The sequence below is a fragment of the Dama dama genome, chromosome 24 (genome assembly GCF_033118175.1).
Source record: "Dama dama isolate Ldn47 chromosome 24, ASM3311817v1, whole genome shotgun sequence".
Taxonomy (NCBI): Eukaryota; Metazoa; Chordata; class Mammalia; order Artiodactyla; family Cervidae; genus Dama; species Dama dama.
In genome coordinates this window covers 59,519,947-59,544,953 of record NC_083704.1, presented here as the reverse complement: position 1 = coordinate 59,544,953, position 25,007 = coordinate 59,519,947, and the positions used below count along the sequence as shown (strand labels likewise).

Genomic DNA, 25,007 nt, shown 5'->3' with positions numbered 1-25,007 from the left:
ATACAAAGCAAAACAAAACAAAAATATTCCACGGGAACCAAATCAAAACCAGCTGTGAGGGGGAGAGGCCAAAAACTCAGTGTCAGTGCAAAAGGCTGGGCAGAAACACTTGTTAATTGTGCTATTTACTTTGCTGAATAGTAAACTGTCATGCCAATGAAGTCATATCACATGACTATAGTGTCTTTCATATGACTCTCCAGCTACGGGAGAAATGGGCATTTTATTTTCTAGAATTCTGGATTCTGTAGTGGATGAGTCAGAATCTGAGTTTTAATTCAGAATCAACCCGTCAGCCCAGGCCTGTTCATTGCCAGTCATTAAAAAAAAAAAAAAAAAAAAAGTTATGATTTTACATTCTATGGTATATAGCTGGTGTGCTAAACTTACTTTTTAAATGATCATTCATTAATCCCTAATTCTGCAGAAAGAAAGTGGTGCTCAGCAAAAACACAGTTCTTTTAAAGAAGTGCTGTAATTGCAATCCTAAAAAATAACTGTATGACACAGCATCAAGTAAAACGTGTGTGTGTGTGTGAGTCGCTCAGTTGTGTCTGACTCTTTGCAACCCCATGGACTGCAGCCTGCCAGGCGCCTCTGTTCATGGGATTCTCCAGGCAAGAATACTGGAGTGGGTTGCCATTTTCCCCTCCTGGGGAACTTCCCAACCCAGGGATCAAACCCACATCTCTTGCATTGTGGGCAGATTCTTTACTGTCTGAGTCACCAGGGAAGCCAAGTAAAATGTAGCCTAAAATTAATGCTGGAATCATGAAACTTGCCAACTTTCAAAAATGAGAATGAACTATTTCAGGCAAGTTGGGTTATGGAATTTTGGAATTTGTACATCTCAAGCATATACCAATATAGCTTGTTTTATTAACTCCTATAAATCAGTGTTTTCTCTCTCTGGTTAGATCGAGTTTGAAACTTATTTGGCATTTCCCACAGCACAATGCTGAACTCACAGCTGGAACTGAAGCAGTACATGTGAACTGATACTCGATGAAAAATAACCCTAAGAAGGAAAGTTAAAGCAAATTTTATGAAAAGATGGCTAAGTCATTCACAAGTTTGATTAGACTCGGCCTCTTTACAACAAACTCAGCAATTTAAAGAGTATGTGGTGAGCACGTCAATGGCTCCGTGACTTGGATGTCTTGTGTTTCATCAACTTTAGGTTCATTTCCTTTGGTTCCAGTTGGGATAAACAGTCAGCTAGGAGCCAAGGGGGACTGGGGTCCATCTTCTAATATGTGAGACCATTCTCAACAGGGTCTTGAAAGTAAAGGTTTGAACTCTGTGCAAAATTTCCTGTTCAGAGAGCAACTTTTTAAGAGGGTGAACAGCTGAGTGGGGCCTCCTAATACCTCATGGGCAAAGTGTACTTACCAAGAGCTAAACTGGCTACAAAGAATCTAGCAATCTCTGCCCAAGACCCCTTCCTTATGAAAAATTTATGAGGTGGGTGTTTTAAAATTTTCAATCTACAACTTGAGATAAAATTAATCCATCAACACATATTTTTCACCTAAGTATTTTTACTGCATCCTTGGTCTATAGCTTCTCTTCACTGTACTAAATGAAACAGGAGGACTTTATCTGCTAAACCAAGCTACAAGTTCTGTTCTTTTTCTCCAAGCCGTATCTCCACCCTGTCTCTAATACCATCAGTCATTTTCACTCATTTATCCCACTACCTCAAAATCATCACATCCCAAGACAGACTGACCTCTGTGAAGGCACCCGCTTCCCCCAACTGCCAGTCCCCTTTTCGCACCTTGCTCCTCACTCCTCTTCAACAGACCCAACCTGGCGATCTGTCTGTTTGTCTCAACAGCACTATCATTAAACTAGTACAAAGGCAATCATTTTTGGATACTCGATGATGGGAGGGAGATGGGTGCAAAAAACTCCATGGGTCAATCTCACTAAACGTGGTTGATTCTGTCTTGAATCTCTCTCTCAACCCATTCTCTCTGTGCCCCTTTCTACGAAAATAAAGGGATCTGTAGTCTCTAGTGGGATCAGTTTTGTATTCCTCCTTCATAAAGGGGCCATATCTGGGGAGAGAGACCACAAATGTTAAGGGAGATGAAAAAGTTTAATAACAACAAAACATTTTCTGTCTTTAAATTGAAAGGAATTACTTTGCTACAAAATGGATGAACCTAGAAATCATCATGCTAAGTAACAAATATCAGACACAAAGGCCTTAACTTTGTTTGGTTTTAGGCTCTTGAAAGTGAAGCCGCTGAGTCGTGTCCGACTCTTTGCGACCCCATGGACTGTACCCTGCCAGGCTCCTCCATCCATGGGATTTTCCACGCAAGAGTACTGGAGTGGGTTGCTATTTCCTTCTCTAGGGGATCTTCCCGACCCAGGGATCGAACCTGGGTCTCCCACATTGCAGGCAGACTCTTTACTGTCTGAGTCACAACGGAAGCTCATTCAGCCTCTTGATGAAGGGCAAAGAGCAGAGTGAAAAAGCTGGCTTAAAATTCAACACTAAAAAAGCTAAGATCATGGCATCCAGTCCTATCGCTTTGCAGTAAATAGGAGGGGGGCAAAAGTGGAAGCAGTAACAGACTTTATTTTCTTGGTCTACAAAATCACTGTGGATAGTGACTGCAGCCATGAAATTAAAAGACACTTGCTCCTTGGAAGAAAAGATATGACAAACCTAGACAGTGTGTTAAAAAGAAGAGACATCACTTTGTTGACAAAGTCTGTGTAGTCAAAGCTGGTTTTTCCAGTTGTCATGTAATGAGAGGGTACAGGCAGGAAGGCAGGGGCCCCCAAATGGAGGAAACAGGCTGCAAATATCAGACACTTTTTCTTTATCTCTCTTTTAAGCAGCAGGAGGAAACAAACTACAAGTATCAAGATTTTTTCCCTTCTCTATACAAAATTAAAAGGAGGTTTCTTTTAAAATTCTGTGCTGCCATGACGACACCTGGTTCTACATGAACTTAACTTTTCTCAAACCGTGAGCTAACCAATGCATTTTTCTTATGGAAGCGTGTTTTGTAAGCTATTTTAATGATCTGTGTATTTACCTTCAGTCAGGTCAGTCCTCAGTCACGTCTGGCTCTTCCCCCAGGCCTCCCTGTCCATGTATTTACCTTAGACTCTGTCTTTCTTCAGGTCAGTTTGCTTAAGAACCGACTTGACAAACCAGTCTGTTTTATGCAACAAACCAGTATGTTTTGCTCATGCAAATGTTCTCTTAAGCTATGTTAATGAGACTATGTTATTCCTTGGAAATCCGCCTTTCTCCAAGACACAAGTCAATCGTTTTATGGCCCAGGATGACTCACCTTGTGCCCATGTTATCTCAAAATGCACGTTGTGGGTGAGGGGCCTGGCGCCACTGTCTGAGTTTTGAGACACTTCCTTTCTCTAATTAGCATCCTGCTAGTAGGTATGTAACTTTCTGCTAAAGGCTAGCAGGGGGGCACTCTTTCTGCCTCCTTCTGATGTCTATGTCAGAAGCTTTCTTTATTTCTTTTATAAAACTTTATTACACAAAACCTCTGAGCGATCAAGCCTCGTCTGCTTTTGAACTGTGGTACTGGAGAAGACTCTTGAGAGTCCCTTGGACTGCAAGGAGATCAACCCAGTCCATCCTAAAGGAAATCAACCCTGAATATTCATGGAAGGACTGATGCTGAAGCTGAAGCTATAATACTTTGGTCATGTGACCTGAAGATCCAGCTCATTGGAAAAGACCTTGATGACGGAAGAAACTGAAAGCAAATGAAGAAGGGGGCAGCAGAGGATGAGATGGTTGGGCAGTATCACTGAGTCAGTGGACACGAGTTTGAGCAAGCTCCGGGAGAGGGTGACGGACAGGGAAGCCTGACGTGCTGCGGTCCATGGGGTTGCAGAGTCGGACACGACTGTGGGACCGAACAGCAACAACACGTGACATATCCAGGATCGGAAAATCCAGAGACAGAGGGAGGTTAGTGGTCACCAGGACTGCGAGGAGGCAGCAGGAGTGAGGAGTGCCGGCTCGGTGGGCACAAACCTCCTTTTTGTGGGGATGAAAAGGTACTAAGCTCGACAGTGACAGTAGCAGGACTGTGAATGTACTAAAAGCCACCAAACTGGACATGCTCAAAGGGTGAAAGCTTCACGGTATGTGACTTGTAAGTCAATGAAGCTATTATTGCAAAGTACATTCGGGGCTTCCCTAGTGGCTCAGTGGTAAAGAATCCGTCTGCCAAAGCAGGAGACACGGGTTCAATCCCTGATTCGGGAAGATCCCACATGCCGTGGGGCCGCTGAGCCCATGTGCCACAGCTACTGAGCCTGTGCTCTAGAGCCGGGGAGCCGCAACTACTGAACCCATGTGCCCTGGAGCCTGTGCTCTGCAACACGAGACGCCACCGCAGTGAGAAGCCCGCGCACCGCAATGAAGAACAGCCCCCCTCACCACAACTAGAGAAAGCCTGTGCGAAGTATCAAAGACCCCGTGTAGCCAAACAGAAACAAACAGGCTCTGATATCGGGTAACTCCAACTAAATGCTCAAGATCTGAGTAACACACTTTAGACTCCTGGCCTCTGAGACCTTTATTCCAAGGACACCCTGGCCCTCTTCTCCTGTCCCACTCCTTCCCCACGCTTTCCCTGCCCAAATCTTCTTTTCAGAGACAGCCTACTTATCCTATCCTAACTAACTGGAAAATCTGGTCCCTTCCGAGGAAAGTTTTTTGTTGACATACTTACTCCTCCAGGCAGGAGTAACTGTTCTCTCAGCACCTAATATACGAACGTCTAAAATGTTTTTGCTGATACTAGAGTTCAGTAGTCACGTCTCTTCTGCACACACTGTGAGCTCATCTCGCTAAGTTTTGTATTCAGTTATGAGGACAGTGCCCTGCTAGCGAGTTTCCAAAAGATGTTCAGTAAAGGCTTTCTTTTTGGCAAAACCAGCATTTGTACAAATATTTTATAAACAATGCATAAAATGATACTGTCACATATAACTATCTGGTTGAATCTTTTGCAACTGCGATGTTGATGAATAAAACCAGTGAATCCAAGAAGAGAATTAATTGGGCATTCCTCATCACATTGCTTCCCTGGTTGGCTCAGAGGGTATAGCGTCTGCCTGCAATGTGGGAGACCTAGGTTCAATCCCTGGGTCGGGAAGATCCCCTGGAAAAGGAAATGGCAACCCACTTCAGTATTCTTGCCTGGAAAATCCCACGAACAGAGAAGCCTGGTAGGCTACAGTCCATGGGGTCGTAAAGAGTCGGGACACGACTGAGCGACTTCACTTTCTTTCTTTTTTTCATTGCATCGCTAAAACAAGTTGGGACTTTTCCATATGGGATGTAGAAGTTTGTATCTTTATTACTGAACATCTGTAAATGTACTGAGAATCAACTGTGCAAATCAGCACACGACCTTAATGCAGGTATGTGGATATCCTTTGATATTCATATTTATTCACACACACACTTTTCACAGTAAAGTAAAATAACATAGGCAAGACAATGATTTTTGTTGCTAGGAGCTCTGCTGATAGGCATTCTTTTTTAAAAACATAGTCCTATTTCAAGTCTTTTGAAGAAAAAGAATAACCCTTTTCTAAGATAGGAGTTGCAAACTCCAATACCCATAAGAGTCATCAACTGAAAAGCATCTTCAAAACAGAGCACCGTCACTTAAGAGTATCTTTTGGCAAAAAAGCAACAGCAGTGTTTGTCTGCAGGAAGGGAACTGGGTAGTAAGGGACAGGTGTAGAAGGAAGGTTTCCTGTCCACACAGTGTTTTTATGCCTTTAAAACCTTGTATCAAGCACATTATTTAATCTATAAAATTGGCTTTTTGGCTCCAGCTAACTATCACTATTAAGGAATGCAGGCCTGGGGTTGCCAGATCGGATCTTTCAAAGAAGTTGGAAATGGGAAAACTCACATTTTTATGTAAAACTCATAATTTTTAAAACGCTGGCTTCATTCAGGATTTAACACATGGGCGGCCAAACAAAACACACGTGTAAGCCATATCTGGTCACAGTCCAACCAGTTTACCATCTGTAATCTAAAACCTATGTGTGGCTTATGATTGCAGAACTATAAATGTACTTTAATGGAGGAAAACTTCAAAAAGAAAACTCAAGACTTGTGGATGAGATCACTCCCCCTTCCTGCCCTACCATCTCACTGCTGTTGCTTTCTTAAACTGCCCCTTTTTCTGGGTCTTTGAAAAGGCAACTAATGTTTGACCAACTGAAATGCAAAACAAGCCACGTTTGATCAACGAATATACCCTTTATCCTAGCATCCAGTCTGTTTTAAAAGAGTGAAACATGGTAGGCAGAGGCGATGGGGTCAATATCAAGTTGCAATTCTTCTAGGCAACCAAAGAGAAGTATGTGAATTATTTCTAGGTAGGTGGAAAAACTCCCCCTGCCAACTAGTCAAATGCCTGCGTGGTTCAAAAGACCTGTAAGTTTTTGTCCCTCACCATCAGCCCTGCTCAGGAGACAAAATGCAGCCTTGATCAACGTAACATTCTGAACCTTCTCCTGGAAGCCAATCACAGCTCTGGGGGAAATCTCACCGTCTCTTAAAGGCCTGAAGAGATGCCAGTTATCTGCTGAGAACAAGGCTAAGAGATTCTGTGTGGGCCTGATCACAGTCACAAGCAGAAGACTGCATCTGCTGGATGCCCAGAGGACACCGGGGCAAGACAAGGCAGAGTTGCTTTTGGTTCTAGGACAAGCACGAGAGAAGTGCCATCATGCCTCTGTGGTGAGGTGAACACTCTTACTTCCATCTGCTGAGAGCTTCGGAAGATTTCACTGTGGTATTTCTGTGTGGTTTTCCTACACCCGGGGCTAGGTCCACTCTTATCAACAGCAGTCTTTTCACCACCAGCTAGTCTGGTGTTCGGCCTGACCACCACTCACTGATCCCTGGGGTCTCCCCCAATAGTGAGGATACACAACCCCAGATTGTAATCAATGAACAGGACTAGGGGGTTGAAGGTAACTCTGCAAATGTCCTACAACTGAAGGACACAGGCACCCAGGCTTTTGTGTGGCTTGGGGAAACGCTATGACGGGCCACGTTTTCCTAAGAGCTTCTTTACCCAGGTTACTGTGGGAGAGGGCTGGGTTGGGGGGATGTGTTGATTTAATCTCATTCATCCATTTTGAGGGCTTCCCTGGTGGCTCAGATGGTAAAGAATCTGCCTGCAATGCAGGAGACCTGAGTTCGGTCCCTGTGTCAGGAAGTTACCCTGGAGAAGGGAATGGCAACCCACTCTAGTATTCTTGCCTGGAGAATCCCCTGGACAGAGGAGCCTGGTGGGCTACAGTCTATGGGCTCACAGAGTCAGACACGACTGAGCGACTAAGCATCCCCCTCGAGGAACTGTCTCGCTAAGTGACTGGGCAGTGCCACACATACGCAGCATACTCTGCATTTGGAAAAGCAAAATGATCATCTACCCTGTAATCCCAGTCTTTAAAAAACAAACAAACCATGATTGCAGCAACCCAGGAAATTAAGATTTGCAAAATATTCTAAATGGCAAGCAAAATAAAACTCTCTTAGGTTGTTAACTGAGGAAGCCACTTCATGGTGGGCTTCAGGGGCCCAAGAGGACAGACTCACTTGTGAAATAAAAACCAGGCATGTTCTTGCTGAACATGGCCAGAGTCCAGTGTCTTCCCTGACTTGCATTTTGATGTATGGACATCACAGCCAACTCTGCAACGGCCACAGGCATGCTGCTCGATAGAAAGAACTGGGGTGCTTGGAAGTCGATCACCCGCAGTTTCTTCATCGGCAGTTTTGTGCATTTGGCACCCACCACACAACCTGCACACAGCAGCATCCAACAACTGCAGAAGGCTCATTTACTGATGACGAGCAGACTGACTGAGCAGTTTGGTTCTAAGGAAAACATTCAAAATTAACCACTTCCTTCCTTTTCTGTAAATCTGAATACCAAACAGGTTTTAGACACATCTGTCTTCTGAACAAGTTGCTTGTCTTAAGTCTTACCTCAGCAGCCTGGGTCTCTTGATGCAGCAACGTAAGACCGGTCAAGTCCTCTAAGAAGGAATGTGAAGAATTAAACACCTTCGCCAGGAAATTAAATCCCTCTCGTTCATACTGATCGAGAACCTGTAAAGACATTTATGAGTGAAAGTGTTACTCACTCAGATGTTTCCAACTCTTTTTACCCCATGGACCATAGCCTTCCAGGCTCCTCTGTCCATGGAATTCTCCAAGCAAGAATACTGGAGTGAGTAGCCATTCCCTTCTCCAGGAGATCGTCCTGACGCAGGGATTGAACCGGAGTCTCCTGAATTGCATGAGGATTCTTTACTGTTAAGACCACCATGGAAATATATTATATATATATGTTAGGGGGGAGGTAGGATTTAAATGCATATTAAAAGATTTTTACTTCTAATAATCACCTGCCAAAAATGGAACTAAAACAAGAATTAAAAATTAAGTATGGGAAAAATCAATCTGTTAGGCCAAAAACAGTGAGGGTTTAGTATTTATAATTTTCTCTTTCTTAGAAAGAACGACAATACCATCTTCCAATTCAGATGACCGTAGTTATCAGACAAAATAAGTTACAAGCAAATGCACTAAAAATTCTAGTAGAAGAGTAGAGGTTGCTGATCCTAAGGTTCACTTTTCAGGAGAAAAGAGGCAATTATTTCCTGGTGCACTGACAGACGGATGGATAAAGAGACTGTGGTACAGGCATACCCGTGATACTAGCCATGAAAAGGCACGAGTGTGAGTCGGCTGAGGTTGAACCCAGAGCTTGTTACACAGGGTGGAGTGAGTGAGAAGAACAAACACGGATATTAAGGTGTGCACGTGAACCCTAGAGAAATGGCACTGATGAACCTGTGTGCAGAGCAGGAGTAGAGACACAGACGTCAAGAGTGGCTCGTGGACACAGCGGGGGGAGGCGAGGGTGTGACAGGTTGAGAGCGCAGCGCTGCCATATGCACACCACGGTGTGTGAGGCAGGCAGCCAGTGGGGGCTGCTGCAGAACACAAGTCTAGCTGGTGCTCTGTGATGGCCCAGAGCGGCGGGAGGAGGGTGCTGGTGAGAGGGAGGCTCCAGAGAGACGTGATACATGTATATCTATAGCTGATTCACGTGGTTGTATGGCAGAAATACAACACTGTTAAGCAATGACCCTCCAATCAAAAGTAAATTAATAAAAGAACAAACAAACAAAATTATAAGCAAGAGAAAAGTCAAGGAAAAAATTTTTTAAGGATAAAGGGAAAGGAAGGGACAAAAGGTGGGAAATGAGACCCACCAGTTAGTCAAATGCATTAAAAATGATTTTTTTTAATGTAAAAATGAATTTCACCGGGCATATCACAAAAAAGTTGCCCAAACAGCCAATAAACATGAAAAGTTGCTCAACATTACAAGTGACAACTAAAAACCACAATGAACGACTACTTTATACCTACCAGAGTGGCTAAGATGAACAAGACAGAAAATACCAAGTACTCAGAAGGCTATAGAACAACCACTATTCTCATGGGAACACAAAATAAGATAATCGTCTTAGACGTTTAATATTTATATGCCGTGTGATCAAGAGATTCTTAAAGAAGTCTGAGCGCCAAAGAATCAATGCTTTTGAACTGTAGTGTTGGAGAACACTCTTGAGAGTCCCTTGGACTGCAAGGAGATCCAAGCAGTCCATCCTAAAGGAAATCAGTCCTGAGTATTCATTGGAAGGACTGACGCTGAAGCTGAAGCTCCAATACCGTGGCCACCTGAAGCGAAGAGCTGACTCATTTGAAAAGACCCTGATGCTGGCAGGAGGAGAAGGGGATGACAGATGGTTGGATCGCATCACAGACTCAACGGACATGAGTTTGAGCAAGCTCTGGGAAATGGTGAAGGACAGGGAAGCCTGGTGTGTCCACGGGGCTGCAAAAAGTCGGACAGGACTGAGCGACTGAACAACACCAACAAACAAAAAAATGTGCACAGAGGTGCATCAGAAGACCTGAACAAAAGTGCCCACAGCAGCACCATTCATGACAGCCCCAACGAGGAACACTACCCAAGTGTCCATCAACAGTAGACTGAATTAACAAATTGAGGCTTATTCATGCAATGGAATAACACACAGACATGAAAACGTATGACAACTACAAACAACAATATAGATAATTCTCACAAACAACATTAAACAAAAGAAGGGAGAAGCAGTATATACTACAGGATTACAACAATATAAAGTTTTAAAAAAATGAACCTGTGCTGTTAGAAGTCAGGAGTGTGGTTATGCAGTGAAGGACTGTCATTGGAATAGGGCACAGGGGAGGGTCTGAGGTGCTGGTAACTTTTTCTTTTATCTGGGTTCTGGTTACAAAGGTACACCTGTTGAAAAACTATCAGGCACTTTTTCATATATACATTGGCCTTTGATCAAAAGATCAAAAGAGGGACTTCCCTGGTGACCTGCCCACCAGTGCAGGGGACGAGGGTTTGATCCCTGGTCCAAGAAGGTTCCACATGACACAGAGCAGCTAAGCCTGTGCACCACAGCTGTGAACCTGCACACCCCAACTGCTGAGCCCTTGTGCCCTAGAGCCTCTGCAACAAGAGAAGCCAGAGCAATGAGAAGCCCGAGCACCACATCTAAGAGTAGCCCCCGTTCGCTGCAACTAGCAAAAGCTCACACAGAGCCACCAAGACCCAGCGCAGCCAAAAGCAAAGAAGTTAATTAATTTCAAAAAATATCAAAAGATATGAGACCGGTAGTCTTTTGAGAAGAAGAATATAAGAACATGACTACTTAAAAGTGATTACCACACTTAGGAATTCAATGATCACAGAAACTGTGAATTACAGAAGGCACACAGTGAACCAGAATGTCTTGGAAATTCTCTCAAAACTCAGAGGAAATAAAGAGATGACTGCTTCAAATACATAGCAGACACTGATGATACATCCCAGCAATCAACACATGAGCGGAAAGGTTGGAAAAGCAATGACACACAGACAAAAAAAATACAGAAAAAAGAATTAAAAAAAAATTTCTCCATGCAGAAATGAAAATGTGTAAGTCCTTCAATCCAGCAATTCCACTTCAAAGACTTTTCAAAGAATTTTTGCTGTTGAGGCTTGCAGAATTGTGATCCTCTCCTCCTTCTCGATTCTTTAATATTGAGAGGGAAATAGGCAGGAAGGCCAGGGTTCTCCAAACAGAGGAAACAGGCTACAAGTGCCAACATTTTTTAATCTCTCTCTTAAGTGGCAGGAGGAAACATACTACTAGTGTTATATTTTTTCCCCTTCACTGTACAAATTTAAAAAGAGGTTTCTTTTAAAATTCTGTGTTGCCATGATGACACCTGGTTCCACCTGAACTTTTTTCAAACCTCGAGCTAACCAATGTATTTTTCTTATGGAAATGTTTGTCTTAAGTGATGTTAACGAACTATGTATTTACCCTAGACTCTGTCTTCAAATAGATTTTGACAAACCAATATGTTTTACTCATGCAAATGTTCTCTTAAGCTATGTTAATGAGACTGTATTTGCTTGGAAACCTACCTTTCTTCAAGATTCATGTCAATCATTTTATGGCCCAGGACAACTCACCTTGTGTCAATGTTATCTCAAAATGCATGTTGTAGGTGAGGGGTCTGGTGCCACTCTCTGAGTTTTGAGACCTTTCCTCTCTCTAATTAGCAGACTGCTAGTAGCTATATAACATCTGGCCAAAGACTAGCAGGGGGGCACTCTTTCTGCCCCTTTCTGATGTCTATGTCAGAAGCTTTCTCTAACTCTTTCATACTTTAATAAAACTATTACACAAAAGCTCTGAGTGATCAAGTCTTGTCACTGGCCCCGGACTGAATTCCTCTCCTCCGGAGGCCAAGAATCCTGGCATCTTTCATGGTTCAGCAACAACCTTTCGGTATTCAGCTATTTTTTCTTTTATAAGGTGAACATTTTAAAGAAAATCTGACGATGAGCATGTTGACTCTTCAGTGGCATGCCCACCCCACCCCACTGAAATCCTGCTTCTTGCTGTTCAGTCGCTCAGTCGTGTCCTACTCTTTTCAGCCCCATGGACTGTAGCCCGCCAGGCTCCTCTGTCCATGAGATTTCCCAACCAAGAATACTAGAGTGGGTTGCCATTTCCTTCTCCAATATCTTGTTTGCATGGGCACAAAGGCTGATGTGCAAGGATGCTCACAGCAACACCATTTGTAACAACAAAAGATTCCAAATAACCACCCCTTTAAAGGGTGCTGACTGCAGTATATTTACAGTCAAAGACATAATCATGACGCATTAAAAGAATGAGGCATTTCTACAGTACTGATATAAACTGATTTCCAAGACAGAGATGTATTAAAAAGCAATATCCAGACCATGAATCTAGTACTAATGCTTTCAAAATAAAGGTGGAGGAGAGGAAGAAAGGGAAATGCACATACGCATGGGCTTGTTTTTGCACATAGTATCCCTGGAGGAACACACACACACACACACACATACACACACACACACACACGCCTGACAACAAGTAGTTGCCTTTGAATATTCTTTTACACTACTTGGGTGTTTTTAAACCATGTGCACATATTACCTATTCATATATCATAATCTCAAATTATCCCCGCCCCGCTTTGGTACCAGAGAAAGGTCTTAAAAGAAAAGGATGAAGAACTCTAACGTCCTAATGAGGAAGTTGGAACTGGGGGGAGCAGTGGCTCCTCGTGGACACAGGAGGTGTGTAGGATGGCACCAGGGAAGTGGCTGCAGTGCCAAGTTAAGGAGAACAGGGAGCTGGGTGCTGGGGAGCTCCAGGGTCTGGACAGGGCGGTCCAGTGAGGACCAGTCAGCTCTGGAGTCAGGCGGTAAGGTCATCTGCTGCCAGAGAAGGGGACACGGTGGGCCATGGAGCTTGAGGAGGGTAGTGATGGTTTGGGACAGCAGGGCGGAGAATGGGAGAGGGGCAGGTGATTAGTGGTGCACAAAAGCACTGGACAATCTAAAATTCCCGTTTGGGACAAAAAATATGAGTTTGGGGAAAAAGATATTTAACATTCCATGGAAGCTTGGGGACTGGCCAGAAAGGGTCAAATAATCTGAGGCACTAGTGGGTAATTAAAAGACAGTTGCTCCTTGGAAGGAAAGCTTTGACAAACCTAGATAGCATATTAAAAAGCAGAGACATCACTTTGCCGACAAAAGTTTGTATAGTCAAAGCTGTAGTTTTTCCAGTAGTTATATACAGATGTGAGAGTTGAACCTAAAGAAGGCTGAGTACTGAAGAATTGATGCTTTTGAACTGCGGTGGTTAAGAAGACTCTTGACAGTCTCTTGGACAACAAGGAGATCAAATCAGTCAATCCTACAGAAAATCAACCCTGAATATTCACTGGAAGGACTGATGCTGAAGCTGAAGCTCTAATACTTTGGCCACCTGATGCGAAGAGCTGACTCATTAGAAAACACCCTGATATTGGCAAAGATTGAGGGCAGGAGGAGAAGCGGATGACAGAGGATGAGATGGTTGGGTGGCAACACCGACTTAATGGAAATGAGTCTGAGCAAACTCTGGGAAACAGTGAAGGACAGGGAAGCCTGGCTTGCTGCAGTCCATGGGGTCACAAAGAGTTGGACACGACTGAACAACAAAAGTGAGTAGCCACGAAGGGACCTGAGGTTGTCGAGGATAGACCTGCAGGTTGGAGGCACAGAGAAGTGGAATCCTGGAGAGCTGGAGGAGCAGGGGGTGACTGTTACATGCCAAGGCATCAACAAAGTACAGCCTTTGGCCGATTAGCCACAGTAAATTAATCTGACAACCCAATGCCTGGATAAAAAAGCACTTAATAACCGAATTCCTCAGTAATTACAAGATTCCTTACAAACCGGAATGTTATCTCAGGAAAAATGTGCATAGAAATCAGGTAACCCTTTTCAAAATGCCAAGAGCTCTGTGTTTAGTGATCATCCCATTTTTTTTAAAGACAGACGACATTAATATTGCTATTTTTTATTTTTTAATTGACATAAAGTTCATTTACAATGTTGTGCTAGTTTCAAATGTACAGCAGAGTGGTTCAGTTACACACATATGTATCTATTCTTCTTCAGATTCTTTTCATTTATAGATTATTATAGAATACTGAGTAGAATTCCCTGTGCTACATACAGTAGGTCATTGTTAGTCATCTATTTTATATGTAGTAGCTTGTGTATGTTAACCTAAAACTCCTAACTTATTCATACCCCCTTTACCATAAATCTTTGTAAATCATAAGTTTTCTCTGTCTGTGGAAGTCTGTTTTGTAAACAAGTTCAATTGTATCTTTTTTTTTTTTTTTTTAGATTCCACATATACACAACATCATATGATATTTGTCTTTCTCTGTCTCACTTCAGTTAGTATGATAATCTCTAGGTCCATCCAGTGATCACTTATTTCTGAGTGAACTATTCAACTCATTAAACAGCTTCTTTGTGCCAGGTTTCCAGTAAGGGGAAAAAAAAAAAAAAAAAAAGACATGGGAATGAAAAATGGACAAAAACCTTGAAAAAAAAAATTGGAGTAACTCCAGAGATGACTCTTCGTTGGACCTTAATTAAACCTGGAGATTTCAAGCCTATGTTTCCACAGATAATTTTGTAGTGCTATAAATCTGGAAGAAGTGGAAAAAACTAATGGCCGGGGTAGAATGAGTGAAGGCCTTCCCCATAATCAGGATGTACAGAAAGTTAGATGCTGAAACATTATTAATAGCTCTGGCTTGAAAAATATGTGGAAAAACTTAACCCTCCAGGGGCATATTTAATCATGCAAGAGTTTTCCAGTATTCCCTTTATGTGCTGGGAAGTTAATCTGTGTTACGAGCATAAGCAGCTTATAAAATGTAGGAGGATTTTTTTTTCCCCCTCTACAAACAGCTCAACCTTAAAGGAGAAAGAAATGTGTTTTAAATTATCAAAAAAAAAAAAAAAAGAAAGAAAGAACTATCACAATGAATTTGAGCACTGCAACAATCTGTCATAAAATATAAAACATTTAATACCTCTTAAGTAAATTACATAATATGTGGTCTTATACACATCACATTTTGGAAGGTTATAAGTAGTCTACAGATACTAGGAGAGTTTGCTAAGTAGAGAAATAATAACTCCTTTAAAGATATGGATCCTTTCCTGATGGACACAATTTTCCTTACTTAACTATGGCAACCCACCCCAGTATTCTTGCTGGGAAATCTCATGGACAGAGGAGCCTGGTGGGCTACAATCAATGGGGTCACCAAGAGTCGGACACGACTGAGCAACAACAGGGCTCTGCCACTCTCCATGGGATGCTGAATTGCCATGGGGATTGAAGGAGACACTCTGCCTCACTGTCCTGGTAATTGAGAGTTGGTCATTTTTAAATATCAACCAGATACTCGGTAACTTTGTTTCTATTTCTGTATATGTCAGTGATGTAAACCAGATAATGGATAAGAAAACAGCTTCCTATGGAAATGCAGCTATCATCTTAACTAAATCAGTTGCTGTTAACTTCCTCTGTTTAGACACAGAAAGGCTTTACAACGTCAAATTTTTAAAAAGGACAGTTCTAAGTTCAAGATACATAATAGCAGGGGATGATTCATGGGTGGAAGAGTGGGAGGTACAAACGACTCAGTACAAGACAGGTTACAAAGACATATTATACAACATGGGGGATACAGCCAGTATTTTGCAATAATTGCAAATAGGGTATAACCTTTCAAAAATGTATAAAAATTTTTTAAAAGTGAGTCTGAAAAGATATGAGATTTTAAGGTTAACTAGTTCTTTCCTGTAAACTGATCTAATTTCATAATGTAAATAAAAATAGAAACAAAGTTCAGAAAACACACCAGTATGTCAAAAACTATAGCATTAATCACAATAATTACTGGCATGTCAAAAACACAGTACAGATAAGTCTCTTGTTCTTTCCCTAATGTTACTGTACAGTATACATTTTTCTTAGGTATCCAAATGCAAAATGGGTACAATGGTAATTTAGAGGGTATGGGAGATTTTAAATTAAAATGTTGAATAGCTTTCAAATTTCAACAATGGAACAAGAGTTCCAAACACTTTAGGATTTTTAACTGAACTTCTTACAGTGCAACACACAACTGTACTAAAAAAAAAAAAAAAAAAAGCCAAATAATATTGTATCTTGGTGTTGTCACATACCAAACTCAGAAATCTACTGAGGTTAATTGAGCAGAAAGAAAGAAACTAAAGATTGGAAGACAACATGCAATGGGCAGTAATTTGCCAACAGTGGGCAAAACTTCATCTTTCTGAGGCTGTTTGCTCATCTCTACAGTGGGTTTGTTTGTTGCTTAGTTGCTAAATCATGTCCGACTCTTTGTGATCCCATGGACTGTAGTCCACCAGGCTCCTCTGTTCATGGGAAGAATACTGGAGTGGGTTGCCATTTCCTCCTACAGGCGATCTTCCTGACTCAGCAACTCAACCTGCATCTCCTACATTGGCAGGAGGGTTCTTTACCACTGAACCACTGGGGAAAACCTACAATGGGGAAAAAACTCCAAGCCTATCTGTCTACTTAGATTAAAAAAAAAAAAAAAAGAGTTTATGACTTCAATCACTGACTAAGAATGGTTTACAAAGGACAATAAAAATGCTATTCCTTTATTACCTTTTTTTGCACTTATTCTCATGATACAATTATTATTACCTAATAGGGTGTGATACATACAGAAAATACATTACAAAATGACACACAGTGACATTAGAGAAACTATCACAGTAAGGCTCTCTGAAAATGCTCTCTTCCATAAAAGAGAATACTAACAAACTCTGAGGCGTATTTATTTAAGAAAAGCAGCTGTAAAAATAAGGTTTGTGGTATTTTTGCTTGACCAATTCCCACCCCTTTTCCCCTTCTAGCTTGACTGTAGCCTTGAAAACCAACACACCATCACAGTGAAAACTAGGCTGGTAGCCACTGGAGGAGGCACATTGGAGCTCTGAAGGAGCTATGACCCCATGTTCAGAAAATTGCCACCTGTTTGTAAGGAAGACCCCACTTACTTGCTGTCTTTATTTGACTTGACTCAGAAACCACCCTGTGTGAAAGCCTTTTTCCAGGGACCAGTTGTTGAAAAGTATCAGGAGCAACTGTTTAACACTGTGATCTGCTGAGGTGGTAAGTAACAGGTAAAGAAATGATAAGTTGACCAAAAAGCTTAAAAGGAAAATCTGGTGAATCCCACAATCTTGGGAATCTAGAAGACTACACACGAGCATAGAGCTAGGTGCATGCCCTAAGTCACACATGCGCTCAGGGAAGATCTGAGAAGGCCTTAAGTTCCCCCCTCTAGCTGATGATGAGGATCTGGGCAAGTAGGAGATGAAGGGTAAGGCAGAGCTCCTAACTGCCCAGGAGGGCACTGAAGGCATGCCCCACGACACACACAGAGCCCCCAACAAAGAATGGAGGACTTACTGGTTCCAGGCATTTAAGGAAATCTTTGTCCAGTCATTAGATGACCGCTAAGTTAACTGAGCAGAAAGGGCCACACAGGACAAAGACTACAAACTTAACGAAATTAGTTTAGAGAAGTCACTAAATAACAAACAACAGGAGCAGTAAGGAATGACAATAAACCTTAGAGAAGGAAGAAAATCTGATTCCTAGAACTTCTGCATTTTATTGTTGAAAATGTCCAGCTCTCAACAGAAAATTACCAGTTATGTAAAGAAATAGGAAAGTATGTCCCCCACACAAAACAAAACTGAAATCAGTCTATAGAAACTGTCCTTGAGGAACCTACCAGAGAAAGACTTGAAAACAGCTATTTTAAGTATGTTCAAAGAACTAAAAAAATCATGTATAAGTAACTAAAGGAAAATATGAGAATGATACCTCACCAAAATAAAGAATACCAATAAAGGGAAATCATTAAAAAAAAAAAAAAAAAAAAGCACTCAAGAGACATCCTGGAATTGAAAAACACAACTGAAAAATTCATGACTCTCAACAGGGTTAGCTGAAGAAAGAATTACTGAACACGAAGAGAGGTCAACTGAGACTATCCAGTTCCAGCAGCAGAATGAAGAAAAACGAAGAGAGTATCAGATGTCCATCAAGCATACAAACCTATGCATAACGACAGTTTCAGAAAACAGGAAAGACAGAAAAGGGCAGAAAGAATACTTGAGGAAATAATGAGAGGAAACTCCCCCAATTTGATGATAAAAATATCTACATATCCAAGAAAGTAAAGTTGCTCAGTCATGTCCGACTCTTTGGGACTCCATGGACTGTAGCCCACCAGGCTCCTCTGTCCATGGGCTTTCCCAGGCAAGAGTATTGGAGTGGGTTGCCGTTTCCCTCTCCAGGGGATCTTTCTGACCCAAGGATCAAACCTGGGTCTCCCACGTTGCAGGCAGATGCTTTACCATCTAAGCCACCAGGGAAGCCACCACATACATCCAAGAAGCTCAACTCCAAGCAGAGTAAACTCAAAAGAGATTCATTCCTACATACAACATAATCAAACTGTAAAGAGACAAAGGGAGAAGAATCTTGTAAGTACAAGAGAGAAACAACCTATCGTGTAAAAGGAAGTATGATTAGCCAATTTCTCACCAGAAACCATAGGGACCAAAACTAATGGAATGAAATACTCAAAGTCCTGAAAGAAAAAGATTCTCAACTAAGAATTTCATGTCCAGCAAAACTTACCTTCAAAAATGATGGAGACCTTAAAATAAAGAATATTACAAGAGATAACGAAGGACACTACATAATGATCAAGGGATCAATCCAAGAGGAAGACATAACAATTGTAAATATCTATGCACTCAACATAGGAGCACCTTAATACATAAAACAAACACTAACAGATATAAAAGGAGAAACTGACAGTAACACAATAGTAGTAGGAGACTCTAACACCCCAATCACACCAATGGACAGATCATTAAAACAGAAAATTAAAAAGGAAACATAAGTATTAAATGACACATTAGACCAGATAGATCTCATGGATATCTTCAGGACATGTCATCCAAATGCAGAAGAATATACATTCTTTTCAAGTACACATGGAACATTTTCCAGGACAGACCACAGCTTGGATCACAAATCAAACCTCAGTAAGTTTAAGAAAATTGAAATTGTATCAAGCATCTTTTCTGACCACAACATTATGAGACTAAATATAAATTATAAGAAAAAAAACCATTAAACCCACAAACACATGGAGATTAAACAATAGATTTCTAAATAATGAACAGGTTACTGAAGAAACCAAAAGGGAGATAAAAAAAATTCCTAGAAACTAATGACAATGAAAACATGACAATTCAAGACATACAGGATGCAGTAAAAGCAGTTCTAAGAGGAAAGTTTATAGCAATACAATCAAGAAATACCTCAAGCAATACCTTAAGAAATAAGAAAAACATCGAATAGACAACCTAATTTTGCACCTAAAACAACTGGAAAAAGAAGAACAAAAATACCCCCAAGTTAGCAGAGGGAAATAAATCATAAAGAGCAGAGCATGTATTTCTATACATGAAAAAGAAATGAAAAGAACAATAGTAAAAATTAATAAAAATAAAAGCTGGTTCTTTGAGAAGATAAAATTGACAAACCTTTAGCCAGACTCATCAAGAACAAAAGTGAGACAAATCGAATCAACAAAATTAGAAATGAAAAAGGAGAGGTTGCAACAGACCATGCAGAAATACAAAGGATTATAAGAGACTATTATAAGCAACTGTATGGCAATAAAATGGATAACCTGGAAGAAATGGACAGATTCCTAGAATAGCTCAATCTTCCAAGACTGAACCAGGAAGAAATAGAAATTATGAACAACCCAATTACAAGCACTGAAATTGAAACTGTGATCAAAAATCTCCCAAAAAACAAAAACCCAGGATGCGATGGCTTCACAGGTGAATTCTATCAAACATTTAGAGAAGAGCTAGTGCCTATCCTTCCAAAACTCTTTCAAAAAATTGCAGAGGAAGGAACACTTCTAAACTCATTCTATGAGGCCACCATCACCCTGATACCAAAACCAACAAGGACAACACACAAAAAGAAAATTATAGGCGAATATCACTGATGAACACAGATGCAAAAATCGTCAACAAAATTCTAGCAAACAGAATTCAACAACACATTAAAAAGTTCAAACATGATGATCAGCTGGGTTTATTCCAGGGATGCAAGGATTCTTCCATATACACAAATCAATCAATGTGACACATCATATTAACAAACTGAAAGATAAAAACCATATAATAACCTCAAGAGATGCAGAAAAAGCCTTTGACCAAATTCAGCACCCATTTATGATCAAAATTCTTAAAAAAATAGGCACAGAAGGAACCTACCTCAACACAGTTAAGTCCATATATGGTAAGCCCACAGCAAACAGTATTCTCAGTGCTGAAAAACTGAAAGCATTCCCTGTAAGATCAGGAACAAGACAAGGGTGCCCACTCTCACCAATATTATTCAACATAGTTTTGGAAGTCCTAGCTACAGCAATCAGAGAAGAAGAAATAAAAGGAATCCAGATTGGGAAAAAAGAAATAAAGCTCTCACTGTTTGCAGATGACATGACACCATACACAGAAAATCCTAGAGATACTATCAGAAAACTACTAGAACTTATCAGTGAATTTAGCAAAGTTGTGGGATACAAAATCAATACACAGAAATCACTTGAATTCCTATATACTAACAATGAAAACTCAGAAAGAGAAATAAAGGCATCAACCCCATTTGCCACTGCAACAAAAAGAACAAAATATCGAGGAATAAACCTACATAAGGAGACAAAAGAAGTGTATACAGAAAATTGCAAGGTGCTGATGAAAGAAATCAAAGATGACATAAACAGATAGAGAGATATTTCATGTTCCTGGGTTAGAAGAATCAATATTGTGAAAATGACTAAACTACAAAATGCAGTCTACAGATTCAATGCAATTCCTGTCAAACTACCAATGGGATTTTTCATAGAACTAGAACGTAAAATTTCAAAATTCACATGGAAACACAAAATTTCTTGAGCAGCCAAAGCAGTTTTGAAAAAGACGAATGGAAGTGGAGGAACCAACCCTCCTGACTTCAGGTTATCCTACAAAGCTACCATCATCCAGACTCTCTAGCACTGGCACAAAAACAGAAATACAGACCCATGGAACAAGATAGGGAGCCCAGAAATAAACCCATGCACCTGTGGGTACCTTATTTTGACAAAGGAGGCAAGAATATACAATATAAAAGAGGCAAAGATAGCCTCTTCAGTAAGTGGTGCTGGGAAAACTGGTCAGCTACATGTAAAAGAATGAAATTAGAACACTTCCTAACACCATCCACAAAGATAAACTCAAAATGGATTAAAGACCTAAATGTAGGACCAGACACTATAAAACTCATAAAAGAAAACACAGAATACTCGATGACATAAATCAAAGCAAGATCCTCCAAGACCCACCTCCTAGAGTAATGGAAATAAAAACAAAAATAAACAAGTGGGACCTAATTAAACTTAAAAGCTTTTGCACAGCAAAGGAAACTATAAACAAGGTGAAAAGACAACCCTCAGAATGGGAGAAAATAATAGCAAATGAAACAACTGACAAAGGATTAATTTCTAAAACATACAAGTAGCTCATACAATTCAATACCAGAAAAACAAACAACCCAATCAAAAAGTGGGAAAAAGACCTAAACAGACATTTCTCCAAAGAAGACATACAGATGGCTAACAAACACATGAAAATATGCTCAACACTGCTTATTATTACAGAAATGCAAATCAAAACTACAATGAGATACCACCTGACACTGGTCAAAATGGCCATCATCAAAGAGTCTACAAACAATAAATTCTGGAGAGGGTGTGGAGAAAAGGGAACCCTCATGCACTGTTGGTGGGAATGTAAATTGATACAGCCACTATGGAAGACGGTATGGAGATTCCTTAAAAAACTAGGAATAAAGCCACCATACGACCTAGCAATCCCACTCCCAGGCATATACCCTGAGAAAATCAAAATTGAAAAAGACACATAAACCCTAATGTTCACTGCAGCACTATTTACAATAGCTAGAACATGGAAGCAACTTAGATGTCCATTGACTGATGAATGGGTAAAGAAGCTGTGGTACATATATGCAATGGAATATTACTCAGTCATAAAAAGGAACGCATTTGCATCAGTTCTAATGAGATGGATGAACCTAGAACCTATTATACAGAGTGAAGTAAGTCAGAAAAAGAAAGATAAATATCGTATACTAACGCACATATGGTAAGTCATTGGGTAAAGAATCTTCCTGCAATGTGGGAGATCTGGGTTCCATCCCTGGGTTGGGAAGATCCCCTGGAGAAGGGTGTGACCACTCACTCCAGTGTCTTGCCTGGAGAATCCTCAGTGACAGAGGAGCCTGGTGGGCCACAGTCCATGGGGTCACAAAGAGTCAGACACGACTGAGCAACTGAGCACACACAGCCACTCATACACACGGCATCTGGGAAAGGTGATACTGATGGATTTACCTGCAGGGCAGCAATGGAGAAACTGACATGCAACACAGACTTGTAGACATGGCGGGGGCACGCAAGGAGAGGATGAGATGTATGGAGAGCGTAACATGGAAACTTACATCACCATATGTAAAATACACAGCCAATGGGAATCTGCTGTATGGCTCAGGGGACTCAAACAGGGCTCTGTTATCAACCCAGAGGAGGGAGATGGGAGGGAGATGGGAGGGAGATTTACGAAGGAGGGGGCCTATGTATACCTATGGTTGATTCACGTTGCTGTTTGACAGAAAACAATAAAATTCTGTAAAGCAATTATCCTTCAATTAAAAAATAAATTAAAAGATTAAAAGAGTGATGGAGAAATTAACACATTCCAAGGTAAAGAGAAAACAGAGAATTAATCACTAGAAAACCTGCCCTGTCAGAAAAACTAAAGGGAATTCTTCTGACTGAAATGAAAGGATATAGGACAATAACTCAAATCCACATGAAGAAGACATTACAGGGAAAAATAACTGTATAGATAAATACAGAAGACTAAATATATTTCTGTTGTAATTTTTTTCCTATGTGATTTAAAATATAAATGCATAATGCAATAATTATAAATCTATGTTGTCGTGAAATATATAAAGATGTAATTTGTGTGACAGCAAGCACAAAGGAAGGAAAGAGAAACATATATACAGGAGCAAAGTTTTTGTAAACTAATGAAATTAAATTGATGTTAAATAAAATTACATTGTTATAAATTAAGATTTTAATTGCGATTCTCAGGACAGCCACTGAGAAAATAACTGAAAAAATTTATTATAAAAGAAAACACAAGGCATGAAATACAAGAAAAGTAATGTGGCATGTTAGAAAATATCTAGTTAACACAAAAGAAGGAGGTAATAGAGAAATACAGAAAGAAAAAAAGACATAAGACACACAGAAAACAAACAGCAATACTGCAAATGTAAATCCTATCAGTAATTACATTAAATGTAAATGAATTAAACACTTCAACTAAAAGGCAGACATAGCAAAATACATAAAAAAGCATATCCAACTAAATGTTGTCTACTTGAGATGCATTTTAGATTCAAAGACACAAATAAGCTGAAAGTAAAAGAACAGAAAAAGGTATTCCATGGACTTTCAATTATGCAACACAAGTATTATTAATAAGTTCTAGAGACCTAATGACATGTTAATGATAGTAAACAATACTATATTGTTTACTTGAGATCTGCTAGTAGGACAGATTTGAAATTAAACTTCTCACACACATACACACACACAGTAACTGCGCTTGTTGGAGGTGATAGATATGTTAATTAGCTTGACTGTGGTGATAATTTCACAATACATACATATTTCAAGACATTAATTTATATACCTTAAATACATATAATTTTATATGTCAATGATATCTCAATAAAGTTGTTTTGCTTTTGGGGCCATGCAGTGTGACTTGTGGGATCCTAGTTCCCCCAATCAGGGATTGAACCTTGGCCCCAGCAGTGAAAGCACTGTCTCAACTACTGGACCACCAGGGAATTTCCTAAAGTTATTTTTTTAAAAAAGATATCCCATGCAAATGGTAGCCAAAAGAGAGTTGGAGAGGTTGTAATAATATCAGACAAAATAGACTTTAAAATTGTTAATAGAGACAAAGAAGAACATTATTAATGATAAAAGGGTCAGTCTATCAAAAATGTATAATAATTATAATCATACATGTACCTATCAAACAGCCCCAAAATAAACAAAAATTGACAGAACTGAAGGGAAAAATATAAGTAAACAGTTAGAGAAGTCAATACTATACTTTCAGTAATGAATATAACTAGAGAGAAGATCAGTAAGGAAATAGAAGACTTGAACAGAACTATATACCACCTAGATCTAGCAGACATCTATAGAATACTCTATCCAGTGATAGCAGAACACATATTCTCCTCAAATGCACATGAAGCGTTCTCCAGGATACACAATGTGTTGGACCATAAAAAAATGAAGCCATACACTATATGTTCTCCAGCTACAATGGAATGAAATTTATTATCAATAACGGAAAGAATTTGGGAAACTCACAAATAAGTGAATATTAAAAAACACACTCCCCAAAAGCAGTGAATTGAAGTGAAAAACCACACGGGAAATTAGAAAAGACTTTGAGATGAACAAAAAAATTAACACAACATACCAAAATGTATGAGATGTAATGAATGCATTGCTTAGAGAGAAATGTATAATAATAAATGTCTATAATAAAGAACAGTTTCAAATAATCAATTTTATCTTTTGCCCTAGGAACAAAACAAAGCAGAAATATAGCTAAATATGAAGCAAGCACAAGGAAGGAAATATAAAAAATTAAGCATAAGTAAAATGTTGGTTGCTT

The 25,007-nt window shown here is 40.1% G+C and overlaps 1 protein-coding gene across 12 annotated transcripts in view; it reads right to left on the bottom strand.

The window, feature by feature from the left end:
- Window positions 1-25,007, bottom strand: part of ATG7 (autophagy related 7) — a 410,364-nt gene that overhangs the window by 151,011 nt on the left and 234,346 nt on the right. For 6 of the 12 annotated variants that reach the window (XM_061128848.1, XM_061128859.1, XM_061128847.1 and 3 more), the window contains 2 exons: window positions 8,033-8,155; window positions 5,555-7,921 (listed from right to left, as the gene is read on the bottom strand). In XM_061128848.1, the coding sequence (XP_060984831.1) occupies window positions 7,808-7,921; window positions 8,033-8,155 (237 nt within the window). In that variant the 3' untranslated portion in view covers window positions 5,555-7,807. Of the gene's footprint in view, window positions 1-5,533; window positions 7,922-8,032; window positions 8,156-25,007 lie in introns of those variants that run through there. The other 6 variants (XM_061128855.1, XM_061128854.1, XM_061128853.1 and 3 more) reach the window with 2 other exon arrangements.